We start from the raw sequence: 12,263 nt of genomic DNA on the forward strand, positions 1-12,263 counted from the left end.
CGTCAAGGTGATGCTAAATCCAGCTTGATCTGGTTTTCTCCTAGTTTGCAGATGAGCCTATAGTATCTTGTGTGCCAGATGTAGTAAAAAACGTTTCCAGCAGACAAACCAAGTCTCTTTATTATTTGATTTACAATGGAATGAGTCTAAAAAGTAAAAAAAAAAAAAAAAAACCCAAACAAAACCCAAAAACATATCTAAAAGTTAAGAAAATAATAAAAGTGGGAGCATCACAGACTGACATACTGAAAACAAGTCGGGAGGAGGGGCTTGGTAAGTTAATAAATAATCGAGACTGAAAATAAAAATAAATACCTCTTCTGTGCACCTGGTTTACGGCATGAGAGGCTTCCTGTGGTCTTTTGTGCGATTCGCATGCCTGCCTGTGAACTCCCTGGGTGGTTGAGCCTGTTGATTCAGCTGCAGGAACCACTGGGGAGGGGAAAAAATTCTGCTCCTGAGGCAAAGGTTCACTTCAGGATGTCAGGTGTATCAAACTTTGTCAGTTTTGTGCTGGACAAGGCTCAGATTCCTTGTGGTTATTTAGTGGCACGTTGGGTAAAAGCAGGAGCCTTCTCATAGCAGCTCCTGTTAATGTCACACGCACCAGTGACTCCTAGTAAAGAATGACACGGAGACAAATTTTTCCCCGTCCCCGCAGGAACTCAATTTCTCCGTCCCGTACCCACAAGTTTTGTCGCTGTCCCTGTCCAATTCCTATAAGCTCTGCCTTAACTACACAATCCTCGAACACTTTGAGGCTTATGCAGACGAGGGCGGAGCTTAGGCATTGGTGGAATGAGGCATTATGACATCACAATCTGAGCTCTAGAATGTTGCTACTTATGATTGTAAAGCGTTTGAGGCTTGTGCAGATGAGGACGGAGCTTAGGCATTGGTGGAATGAGGCATTATGACATCACAATCTGAGCTCTAGAATGTTGCTACTTAGGATGTTAAAGGGTTTGAGGCTTGTGCAGATGAGGACGGAGCTTAGACATTGGTGGAATGGCATTATGACATCACAGTCTGAGCTCTAAAATGTTGCCACTTAGGATTTTGAAGCGTTTGAGGCTGGTGCAGATGAGGACGGAGCTTAGGCATTGGTGGAATGAGGCATTATGACATCACAATCTGAGCTCTAGAATGTTGCTACTTATGATTGTAAAGCGTTTGAGGCTTGTGCAGATGAGGACGGAGCTTAGGCATTGGTGGAATGAGGCATTATGACATCACAATCTGAGCTCTAGAATGTTGCTACTTAGGATGTTAAAGGGTTTGAGGCTTGTGCAGATGAGGACGGAGCTTAGGCATTGGTGGAATGAGGCATTATGACATCACAGTCTGAGCTCTAGAATGTTGCCACTTAGGATTTTGAAGCGTTTGAGGCTGGTGCAGATGAGGACGGAGCTTAGGCCTTGGTGGAATGAGGCATTATGACATCACAATCAGCTCTAGAATGTTGCTACTTAGGATTTTCAAGGGTTTGAGGCTTGAGCAGATGAGGGCGGAGCTTAGGCATTGGTGGAATGAGGCATTATGACATCACAATCCGAGCTCTAGAATGTTGCTACTTATGATTGTAAAGCGTTTGAGGCTTGTGCAGATGAGGACGGAGCTTGCAGGAATGGAGCGGGGACGGGAAAATGAGTTTCCGTGGGGACGGGGAAAAATTTGTCCCTGTGTCATTCTCTAACTCCTAGGTCTAGGTGCTGTGCTGTGTGTATAGTTTTTTTTTTGTTAGAAATGAATATTTCAACCCAAATGACGTGTGCTGGAATCCAGGATAGGCGAATAATCAAATTTTAAATAAAACTTGAAGCATATTATCTTTAAAGCGTGGACTAACGCAGCTGCCACACCATTTAACTCGAGGTTGAAAACCACTTTTTTTCTACTTCTTTCTGGTCAGATGAAAGTTGTTGCTCCTCCCAGTGAACGGATCTGAGACTCTGAATGCGTCCTCGGTCTTTCCGATCTTTCCGTGCTGACTGCGTGGGCTTCTCTGGCATTAAGATGAAAGGGCTGAGCAATTGTGCCCCTGACTTGGTGCCCTTATCCCCTCACTGAATGATGACCACCCTTGTGCATTATTTGCATTTTTAAATGGCCCTCTTGTTTCTTAAACGATTCACCCAGCGCACTCTGACTCGCAAAGTTCAGCTGGAACAATCGCACTAGTTGCATTACAGTGTTTTTTTCCGTATTATACAAACTTAAAAAACTAAAGCCTTTGTTCATCTGCAGGATGCCCTTTTTCTGCTCCCGCTATGGCCATTTTCTAGTACTCGTTGTGGGCAGACAGCCATATGATTCTCTAGAACTGGAGAAACCATCCATCTGTGTGACGCAAAAACCTGTCTCGCCAGGGGAGTGGGTTTCAGGGCTTCTGGCCAGTGACGGGGTGTGAATGCAGGGCATAGCCTTATCTTGACAGTTTTGAGGCTCCACCAATTTCTTCAATAGAGTTTGAGCTGTGATGCCAGCAGGGCTTTTGTTAGTTCAGCAAGCTTGATTTATCCTGCATATAATAAACAGCGCCCCTCACTAATTCTTATCCCTCCTGCCGAAAAACATCCATGAATATATGTTCGTTGAGCGTATCGCTCGCTGGAAAATATCTATTATTTCAGAAGAAATATTGCTAAAGACTTGGAAAGCTGCTTTAAACTCTGTTTTCCTAATTCTGTTTTTTTTTTTTTTTTGAAGCTGGCCAGAGGGAACATATTCAAAATTGTATAAATCAGCGTATTAGGCCATTCATTTCTCTTCCACCCACACTGTGTGAAACTCTCGAGACGGAATACAGGAGCTCATTCATTTGAAAAGTCAAACAGAAGGAAAATCTCAGCAAATCCCAATGGCGCTGACCTTTGCATCTGACTCTGTTGTGGTTACTGATATAACTCCTCAAGAACTGCCTTGGTGTTCATAGGCAAAGGGGTTTGGGTGGGTTTTATTTTTGAGGTTTTTTTAAAGCTGGGTAGCATCTTTTCTTTTTCAATTTATGTATTGACATATACCGTAATTCTACTGCCTATCATCTTCTGATCATATTAACCCATCAGACTTGCCTCCCTCCCCTTCTCATAAGAACATAAGAATAGCCTTATTGGGTCAGACCAGTGGTCCATTGAGCCCAGTATCTCGTCTTCATGGAGGCCAATCCAAGTCATAAGTACCTAACCAAAACACAAGGTTTAGCAATATTCCATGCTACCGATCCAGGGCAAGTAGTGGCTTCCCCCATGTCTTTCTCAATAGCAGACTGTGGACTTTTCCTCCAGGAAATTGTCTAAACCCTTCGTAAAACCAGCTACGCTATCTGCTCTTACCACAACCTCTGGTAACTATTCTCTGAGTGAAAAAATATTTCCTCCTATTGGTTTTAAAAGTATTTCCCTGTAACTTTGAGTGTCCCTTAGTCTTTGTAAATTTTGATGGAGTGAAAAATTGATCCACTCATACCCGTTCTACTCCACTCAAGATTTTGTAGACTTCCCTCAGCCATCTCTTTTCCAAGCTGAAGAGCCCTAACCGTTTTAGTCTTTCCTCATACGAGAGGAGTTCCATCCCCTTTATCATCTTGTTCACTCTTCTTTGAACCATTTCTAGTGCCACTATATCTTTTGAGATAAGGAGACCAGAAGTGAACGCAATAATCCAGGTGAGGTCGCATCATGGAGTGATACAGAGGCATTATAACATTCTTAGTCTTGTTAACCATCCCTTTTTAAAAATAATTTCTTGCATCTTGTTTGCTTTTTTTGGCCGTCGCCACACATTGGGCGTAAGATTTCATCATATTGTCTACAATAACACCCAGATTCTTTTCTTGGTCGCTAACCCACATGGTGGACTCTAGCATTCGGTAACTGTGATTTGGGTTATTCTTCCCAATGTGCATCACTTTGCATTTGTCCACATTAAATTTCATCTGCCACTTGGACGCCCAGTTTTCCAATTTCCTAAGGTCTGCTTGCAATTTTTCTCAAATTCAGTATAAACCCATCAATGAACAGCCAAAAATTCATCAGTGCAAAGCAAGACACACAAGATATTGAAGTACATACATTCTCACAAATAAGTTAGCAGGTAACAGTAATCTAATCTAGTCTTCAGTTTATATACCGGGTCATCTCTCATTGGAGCTCGAATCGGTTTACAAGTAGTCAGAAGACCAGAATATACATAAAATAAGGAGAAGTGAGAAGTAAGGTTAGTATTAATTAATTTAGTCTATCTAATGTAAGAAATGACAACCAAGAGCCTCTGATCAACACTGCCACTGATCTATTTGTTGTTCATTGTCCATTCTATGCCTTTTCCCCGTTTTCCCGTTGGTCAACCATATCAAGGTAAGGTTCCTTGAATGTCTGTCAAAGCTGACAGTATTCCAGCTTCACAGGATTTCTACTAAGAAGACAAATGCCAATAGGCTGGAGGTGTGATAGACCCTAATTGATTTTCAGAGGATTGTGTTAAAGAGAGGAGCTAGTTAAATGAAAGATAGACAAAGCAATGGGGCTGGATGGTGTACATCCGAGGTTGCTGAAGGAACTTGGGGAAATCCTGGTGGTTTCACTGACTGACCTTTTCAATGTTTCTCTAGAGTTGGGAGTGGTACAGGAGGCCTGGAGAAGGGTGGATGTGGTCCCTCTCCACAAAAGTGGAAGTAAGGAAGAAGTAGGGAATTACAGGCCAGTAAGTCTGACTTTTGTGGTAAGTAAATTAATGGAAATGCTTTTAAAACAGAGAATGGTAAAGTTCCTGGAATCCAGTGGATTAAAGGACTGGAGGCAATATGGATTCACTAGAAGTAGGTCTTGTCAGACAAATCTGATCAATTTATTTGACTGGGTGACCAGAGAATTGGATAGAGGGAAGGCGCTAGGTGTGGTGGATTTAGATTTTAGCAAAGCCTTTGACAATGTTCCACACAGACATCTAATAAATAAACTGAGTGCCCTCGGGATGGGCCCCAAAGTGATGGACTGGGTCAAGAACAGGTTGAGTGGAAGGTGACAGAGGGTAGCGATCAATGGAGATCGCTCTGAGGAAAGGGATGTTACCAATGATGTGCCTCAAGGTTGGTTCTTGGGCCTGTTCTTTTTAACATTTTTGCAAGTGATATTGCTGAAGGGCCTTCAGGTAAGATTTGACTTTTTGCGGATGATACCAAAATCTGCAATAGAGTAAACACCCCTGATGGTGTGAATAATATGTAGAAGGACCAAGCAAAGCTGAAGAATGGTCTGAAATTTGGTGACTAAGATTTAATGCTACGAGTAAGATATGCAAGATCAAGCATTTGGGCTGTAAAACCCCAAGGAAATGGTACAATTTAGGGGGTGAAGAACTTTTGAGCACGAAAGAGGAGCAGAATGTAAGTGTTATGGTATGTGATGATCTTAGGGGCAGTTCTGTGTTTTTAGCGGATCAATCTGTTGTCATGATTCTTCACATCAGTAGGGCTGCTTCTCGGTGTGTGACTTGTTGGATTTATCTCGACACTTTCACCTCCCAGACAGTGACCTCTCCTCCCCAATTCCATATATTTGCAACCCACCTCATGTCAAAGATGAATTGTGGATCGCGGTTAGAGGGGGGTTGAATTCATATGCAATGGTTCATTTTATCTGTACTTTTGGAGTTGGATCGTAGTTGTTTTAACATTAGCTTTTCTGGCTGAAATGAAACAGACCACATATAGAAACATAGAAATAGACGGCAGATAAGGGCCCACGGCCCATCTAGTCTGCCCACCTTAATGTCCCTCCCCTACCTTTGCCCTGTGAATAGATCCCATGTGCCGATCCATAGAAACATAGAAATAGACAATGAGGGTGGTGATAAAGTCATGCAAATGCTTGTATCTCTGCTGCTTATCAAAACCTAATCTCTTTGGAACAGATTCTGACTATTTTAGTTCAAGCTGTGTGGCTTTTACAGTACATATTACCCTGATATACAAGCGGTGTGACACACAAATGGGACATTTAAATTGATCTTGTCATGTTTGTTGGACTCAAAACTCCATCAAGTCAACTGCTTTCCTTGAAAGCAAAATATATATTCTGCAGGATGCAAAGTCTGCAACCAACCAGTCATTCGTATAAAAAAATATATATTATGTGTGTTCAACCGATTTGTGACCAAGCATTCCTAAAGTCTTCACTGCTTATCTCACGCTGTATGACCAGCTCTTCTTATTGTAAACCGCCTCGACCCACTTCATATTGTAAACCCGCCCCTACAATGTAACCTTACTCTGTACAAATATTCATGTACTCAAAGACTTCATTGTTTTTTTTTTTCACTGAATGTCCAGCTCTTCTTTATTGTAAACCGCCTCGAACTACTTTGGCTTTGGCAGTATATAAACAATAAATTATATATAGTATATGTGTGTGTGTGTGTATATATATATATATATGTGTGTGTACAGTATATGTGTGTGTGTGTATATATATATATATATATATATATATATATATATATATATACGTATATATATATATATATATATATATGTATATATATATATATATATATATATATATATATATAATAATAAAATGCTAGCCGCGCATGCGCACTCTCGCCGTTCCGAGATCTGATCTGTCGGGCTGTGCTGGCGAGAGTGCACATGCGCGTACTACGTCACCAGCCGACGATCGCCTCCATAAGCCCGCTCCCAGCCAGCCAACGATCGCCTCCACAAGCCAGGACTGGGGCACAAAAAGCGCCTCCTGCACCCCTTCTTTCCGGGCTATAAAGCTAGTATATATATATATATATATATATATATACTGAATTTCCAAGTAGCCTGGTAAAAACCTTGAAGATTTGGTGTTTGTCAATGCGCTTAAAACTATTAATTTGTTTTTTGGACTAACTGAGGTGCTGATGCAGAAAGCAAGCACAGCCAGCAGCACGTGCACAAAATTTTTGGGGTGCATAAAACTTTGCATTAGATACCAGTGCACAGCTATCAGCTGTTCTGCCCAAATTCAGAGACCTGCGTAGGAGACTTTAAAGCAAGCACAATACAGAACTTTGAAGGCATAGAAGGGCCAGTTTGCCTTCTGCAGGAGCATCGGTGAGGCTTTAATGTCTGGTTTTGATTTTTTTTTGGGGGGGAGGGGTTCCTCATTTTGCTACAAGGTTAACGGTGCCAACAACTTTTTCCATGGCCTCCAAGAAGAACATGAGTTAAGAAGGGATGGGGAGGGGGGTGTTTGATGGTTCTGTGCAAAGCGCCAAGCAGAGAAACAATTGTATCTGAGAAAAAGTTAGCGGCATTGCCAAAATTTTAACATGGATATTTTAGTAAAGCCAATGTTTATGAGCAAAATAGCTTTACAGCACATGCACTGTGTGTGCCAATCCATTATTTTGCTCAGACATGTGCACAGTATTATCTGCCCTTTTGGATGGGGAGCTGGGGTAGTCTCGTCTCAGTGACGGTCTGGGCCTCCTCCTATTTGACTGTGTCGTCTTGAGGCTTAATGCGGAACCTTGTGCAAATGTGTCCATTCTGCTCTTGCTGATTGGCATACAAATTTTTCCTGGGTCTGATTTGCATATACTTTGCTTATTGCATCAGCGAGTAAATATTAGGCCGTTAACGTTTGCATTGGAAGCCACGCACTTGGCCTTTTTTTTTCCCCCTGTGGAGATTTATTTCCATTTCTGAAGTTGCAGGAAATGGAATCCTAAAGCCTGCTTTGCCAAAATGTCAAGTAAATGGACTTGCTGGCTTTTAACACATCTGGTTTCTTTGTCCAAGGCCTAAACCTGGCCGACAGTGTTCTAGAAGTATTAAAAATGATGATCAGGTCGTAAATATATTTTTGTATCCTGCACGAAACCTGTTTCCCATAACAACAGAATCTTTTAAATACGTTACCTTTTTGGAGTTATGAAATGACTGAACAGTTTAGCTAGATGAGTTTACTTTATTAAATATGATGTACTGCTATATCGAGGCAGTTCGCAATATACAATATGTATATTAAAAAAAAAACAACCCAGATATTTTTGGGCCATTTCTGTGCAGTCGGAAACCAGAATTCTCAACTCCACCTTTAAAACCCACATGTCTTGCATTTAAACTAGTGGGTGCATCACATGACACCCCCTCCACCCCATTTCCTTCATCAGTGTATTATAATGCTTGTCAGTCATGCCTTACTACCCAGTAATAAAACTGGCAAGCTAGCAATTTTTGTTCAGGCTGTGTGGCTTTTACAATACATATCACCCTGATATACAAGTGGTGTGACTCACAAATGGGACATTTAAATTGCCAAGCCACCCGGCTTGAGGCTGGAGATTTTGGGACAGTCCTGGATTTCGGCCTACTGCATCCTATTGCATTATGGGACTTGCAGCACTGATTTCAATGGGCAGAATCAGGCACTACAAATCCCACACTGCTTTGGGAGGTAAGCATAAAACTAGGACTGGCCAAAAAGTTTCCAGCCTGGAACTGGATAACTTGTCATCTGTCAAGCCAGGTGTGTCAAAGTCCCTCCTCCAGTCGGGTTTTCAGGATTTCCCCAATGAATATGTATGAGATCTATTAGCATACAATGAAAGCTGTGCGTGCAAATAGATCTCATGCATATTCATTGGGGAAATCCTGAAAACCCGACTGTATTGCGGCCCTCGAGGAGGGACTTTGACACCCCTGGTCTAAGCAGAATAAAACAAACCTATTCCACCACTTGGTACGCTGTTAATACGTCAGCTTTGGTAATCTGTTTCCTTTATTTGAACTTTTCTTCCTCAGGTCAGAAAGCAGGTCTTGGTCTCCAAATAATATCACAGAAGATGGAAGAACACAGACAGGCAAATACAGCTTCGAATCAGACCCACAGGTAACGGAATTTGGCAATTCTCTTGGGTTTTTCACTTTTCATTCTCCAGGCAGAAAATGTTTTGCTGTGTTTTTCACATTGTTTCATATTGGTGTTTCTCATTTGCATCATTCCATTTAATTTGGTAACTGTGCACTTGGAACAAATTTAGTGCAAGGCTTCTCAACCCAGTCTTTGGGGCACACCAAGCCCCATCGGGTTTTCAGGCTATCCGCAATGAATATGCATGAGAGAGAATACAGTATAATTGACATTTAATTTACAAATTTTTCAAAAAGATACATTTTCATAGATTTTTGAAAGGCGTAATAAGACTGAGTCTGGGAAATTATTGTACTTAAACCAATTGTTCAATTTGCCTGCCCAAAATGCAAACGTTTCATCAAGAAATCTTTTATAACGGCAATGTTTTAGTGTAGGAAAGGCAAAGAAATTGATTCTTTGAGCAGACTTTTTTTAATCCCATATAGTTCAAACCGTGAAGATAGGTAAGCTGGGGCCAAGCCGAACAACGTTTTGAAGCAAATACAAACAAATTTAAATAGCACCCTAGCTTCGAAAGGCAACCAGTGTAGCTGCTGATAATATGGGCTAATATGATCGTATTTTTTCAGCCCATAAATCCAACGAACTGCCGTATTTTTTAAATTATTGTTAGCCTTTTCAGGGTTTTTTTTGTTAGCTCCCAGATATATTATATTGCAATAATCAAGTATAGATAGGATACATCTAAAAAGATGTAGCGTCAAAATATTTTTTGATAGTTCTTAGTTTCCATAAGGCAGCAAAACATCTTTTAATCACTTGATCTGTGTGGATCTCTAGAGTTAGATAACGATCTAATGTAACTCCTAAGATTTTTATGGAGGTGGCAATCGGTTAGTCGTGACCTTTGAGATATATCAGACTCGAGATTGAATTGATTGATGTTGCCCCTGACGCAGGTACTGTAGAGCCAAAACATGCTGGGCAGTTTATCAATTAATTTGCTTATTGCATTGCCCTTTATTTAGGCTTTCCGAAATATGTCATTCGAGCATTGCAATTTGTGCAAAATGCGGCAGTGGGGCTAATCACGGGCGTCTCGAAATTTGAACATGTTACATCAATTCTAGTGCAGCGTCATTGGCTGCCTGTGTCCGCGCGAATTGAATTTAAAGGGCCGTGTCTGATTTTTTCAAGCCGACGCAGACAAAAGCAGCCAGTTGAGTAATTTGTTTACTCTTTAATAATAATAATAATAACAACTTTATTTTGTATTCCGCAATATCACAGCAGTTCAGAGCGGTTTACAGAGGAAGAGACTGTACACAGACAGCGATGTTACAGAAAAAGACTTTCAAATTACTGACAGACTGAAAAAGCTAGGGCTTTTCTCCCTGGAAAAGCGGAGACTTAGAGGAGACATGATAGAAACCTTCAAGATCATGAAGGGCATAGAAAAAATAGACAGGGACAGATTTTTCAAATTAAGGGGTTTAGAACAAACGCCAGGAAGTTCTTTTTCACACAGAGGGTGGTGGATACATGGAACGCGCTACCAGAGGATGTGATAAACAGGAGCACGCTACAGGGGTTCAAAGAAGCTTTGGATAGGTACTTGGAAGACAAAGGGATTGAGGGGTACAGATAAGAGTAAAGGTAGATTATAGGGATGGGATTAGAGGTAAGTTACAAAATTAATCAGGGACCACTGTTCAGGCACTAGGCCTGATGGGCCGCCGCGGGAGCGGACCGCTGAGCAAGATGGACCTCTGGTCTGACTCAGCGGGGGCAACTTCTTATGTTCTTATTAGCAAGTGAAGAGTAGTCAGGTATATCCGGAGGCATTTCAGAGATACAACAAGGCAGGAAGGGAGTCGGAGAAATTTATCCAGCCGAGTAGGTCACTACGTTCAGAAGAACAGTTCCATCTTGAAGGTACCATCTTTGAAAACAGTGAAGCAAATGTGTCATCGTCACGTGATGATAACAGTGCAGGAGGTTTTGGTTTGGAAACGCTCTACCGCTCGACGATAGAAAGGCAAAAAGATTTCTAGAGGTACAGGGGCGGGAGGGAGAGCGCGAATGTGACATGAGGGCTCAGAAGGAGTGGGGGGGGAGCATAGAGGAAGGCGCGGGGGGTAGGCACGGAAGGAGCAGGTTTTGGAGAGGAGGGCATAGGGCTACTTGGTAAGTGCATGACATTGGGTGCCAAAACTGAGATGCCAGTTTGTAAAATTGCTCCATAAGCGATTTTGCATGTTTGTTATATAATAGCTTACGCACATAAATGTCAATACGTGACACCAATCAAGCGAATATGTAGCATTATTCTATAGCTTACGCCCAGAATTGCCCTTCTAGCGTAAGTAGCGGCTTGTCTTGCCCAGAGTCGAAGGGCCCTTTTGACATTGACAGAACTATTTCTCGACTCTACCCGCAAAACCATTTTCTCAGTCGCCGTCTCCCACGTTATGGAACGCCCTTCCGTCAGATCTTAGACAAGAAAACATCTCTTGAAAAATTCAAATGTAAACTAAAAACGTTCCTTTTTAAAGACGCCGACTCGGTTTGATTCCGTTCACACAGAGCCCTCCCAGCTTCTATGTAGTTGGCAGTACCGAACTGAAACGATTCTTTTGAAGCCACCCCTACCCTAGTGTGCCAAGGCCCCTCTGTTTCTTCCCTCCATTTTAAGATTTTATTTTCTCATTGTATTTTTTTTTTTTTCAATATCATTTTTATTAAGTTTTTGGTTTTTTTTAAATACAATACAACAACAAAAGCAACAACTGCAAACAAGAGGAAATAGCAGTAGGTCAGGTCTTTCGTGTTAGTCTTTCACGAAGACCCACAGAAACCAACCTCCCCCCCCTCCCTCCAGTGTCAAAAGTTCAATAAAGAACTTCTAGCTCTAGGGGACAATCCTTTTCTCATTATATTTAACCACTTACCATTTCCCATTTTTCTTTTTTGTTCCAGTAAGTCTATTTGTTCTGTCGTCCCCTTCACTGATTACTTTTAAGTTTTATGTTTTAGCTTAACAATATTTTGATCATTGTAAACCGTTTAGGTATGTTTTTGACAAACGGTATATCAAAAATTAAATAAACTTGGACTATGACAAACACAGTGGAGATGACCACTAAGCGCTGATGAAATCTTTGATTCAGATACGTGGACAAGATGCGACACGGCTGTGTTTCGGCCTCTCGGTCCGAGTCAGGAGTAAGAAAGTCCAAATTCTCAGGTGTTTACACAACTCAAATCGAATCTAGAGGAGCAATGACTGTAGGTGAATGGATATATCGGACCTTATATTGCGGTGGCGCACGAAAACATCGAGGAGCAATTTTGCCGCATAAAGCGCCCCAATCATTGTTCTTCTAGATCCTT

General features: G+C 41.5%; 1 protein-coding gene across 1 annotated transcript in view; it reads left to right on the forward strand.

Moving 5' to 3' along the window:
* PDLIM4 (PDZ and LIM domain 4) overlaps positions 1 to 12,263 on the forward strand; it is a 90,715-nt gene that overhangs the window by 47,752 nt on the left and 30,700 nt on the right. The window contains exon 3 of the mRNA XM_033927476.1: positions 8,798 to 8,885. Coding sequence (XP_033783367.1) covers positions 8,798 to 8,885 — 88 coding nt within the window. The remainder of the gene's footprint in view (positions 1 to 8,797; positions 8,886 to 12,263) is intronic.

This window comes from Geotrypetes seraphini, chromosome 18 (assembly GCF_902459505.1).
Source record: "Geotrypetes seraphini chromosome 18, aGeoSer1.1, whole genome shotgun sequence".
NCBI classification, from domain to species: domain Eukaryota; kingdom Metazoa; phylum Chordata; class Amphibia; order Gymnophiona; family Dermophiidae; genus Geotrypetes; species Geotrypetes seraphini.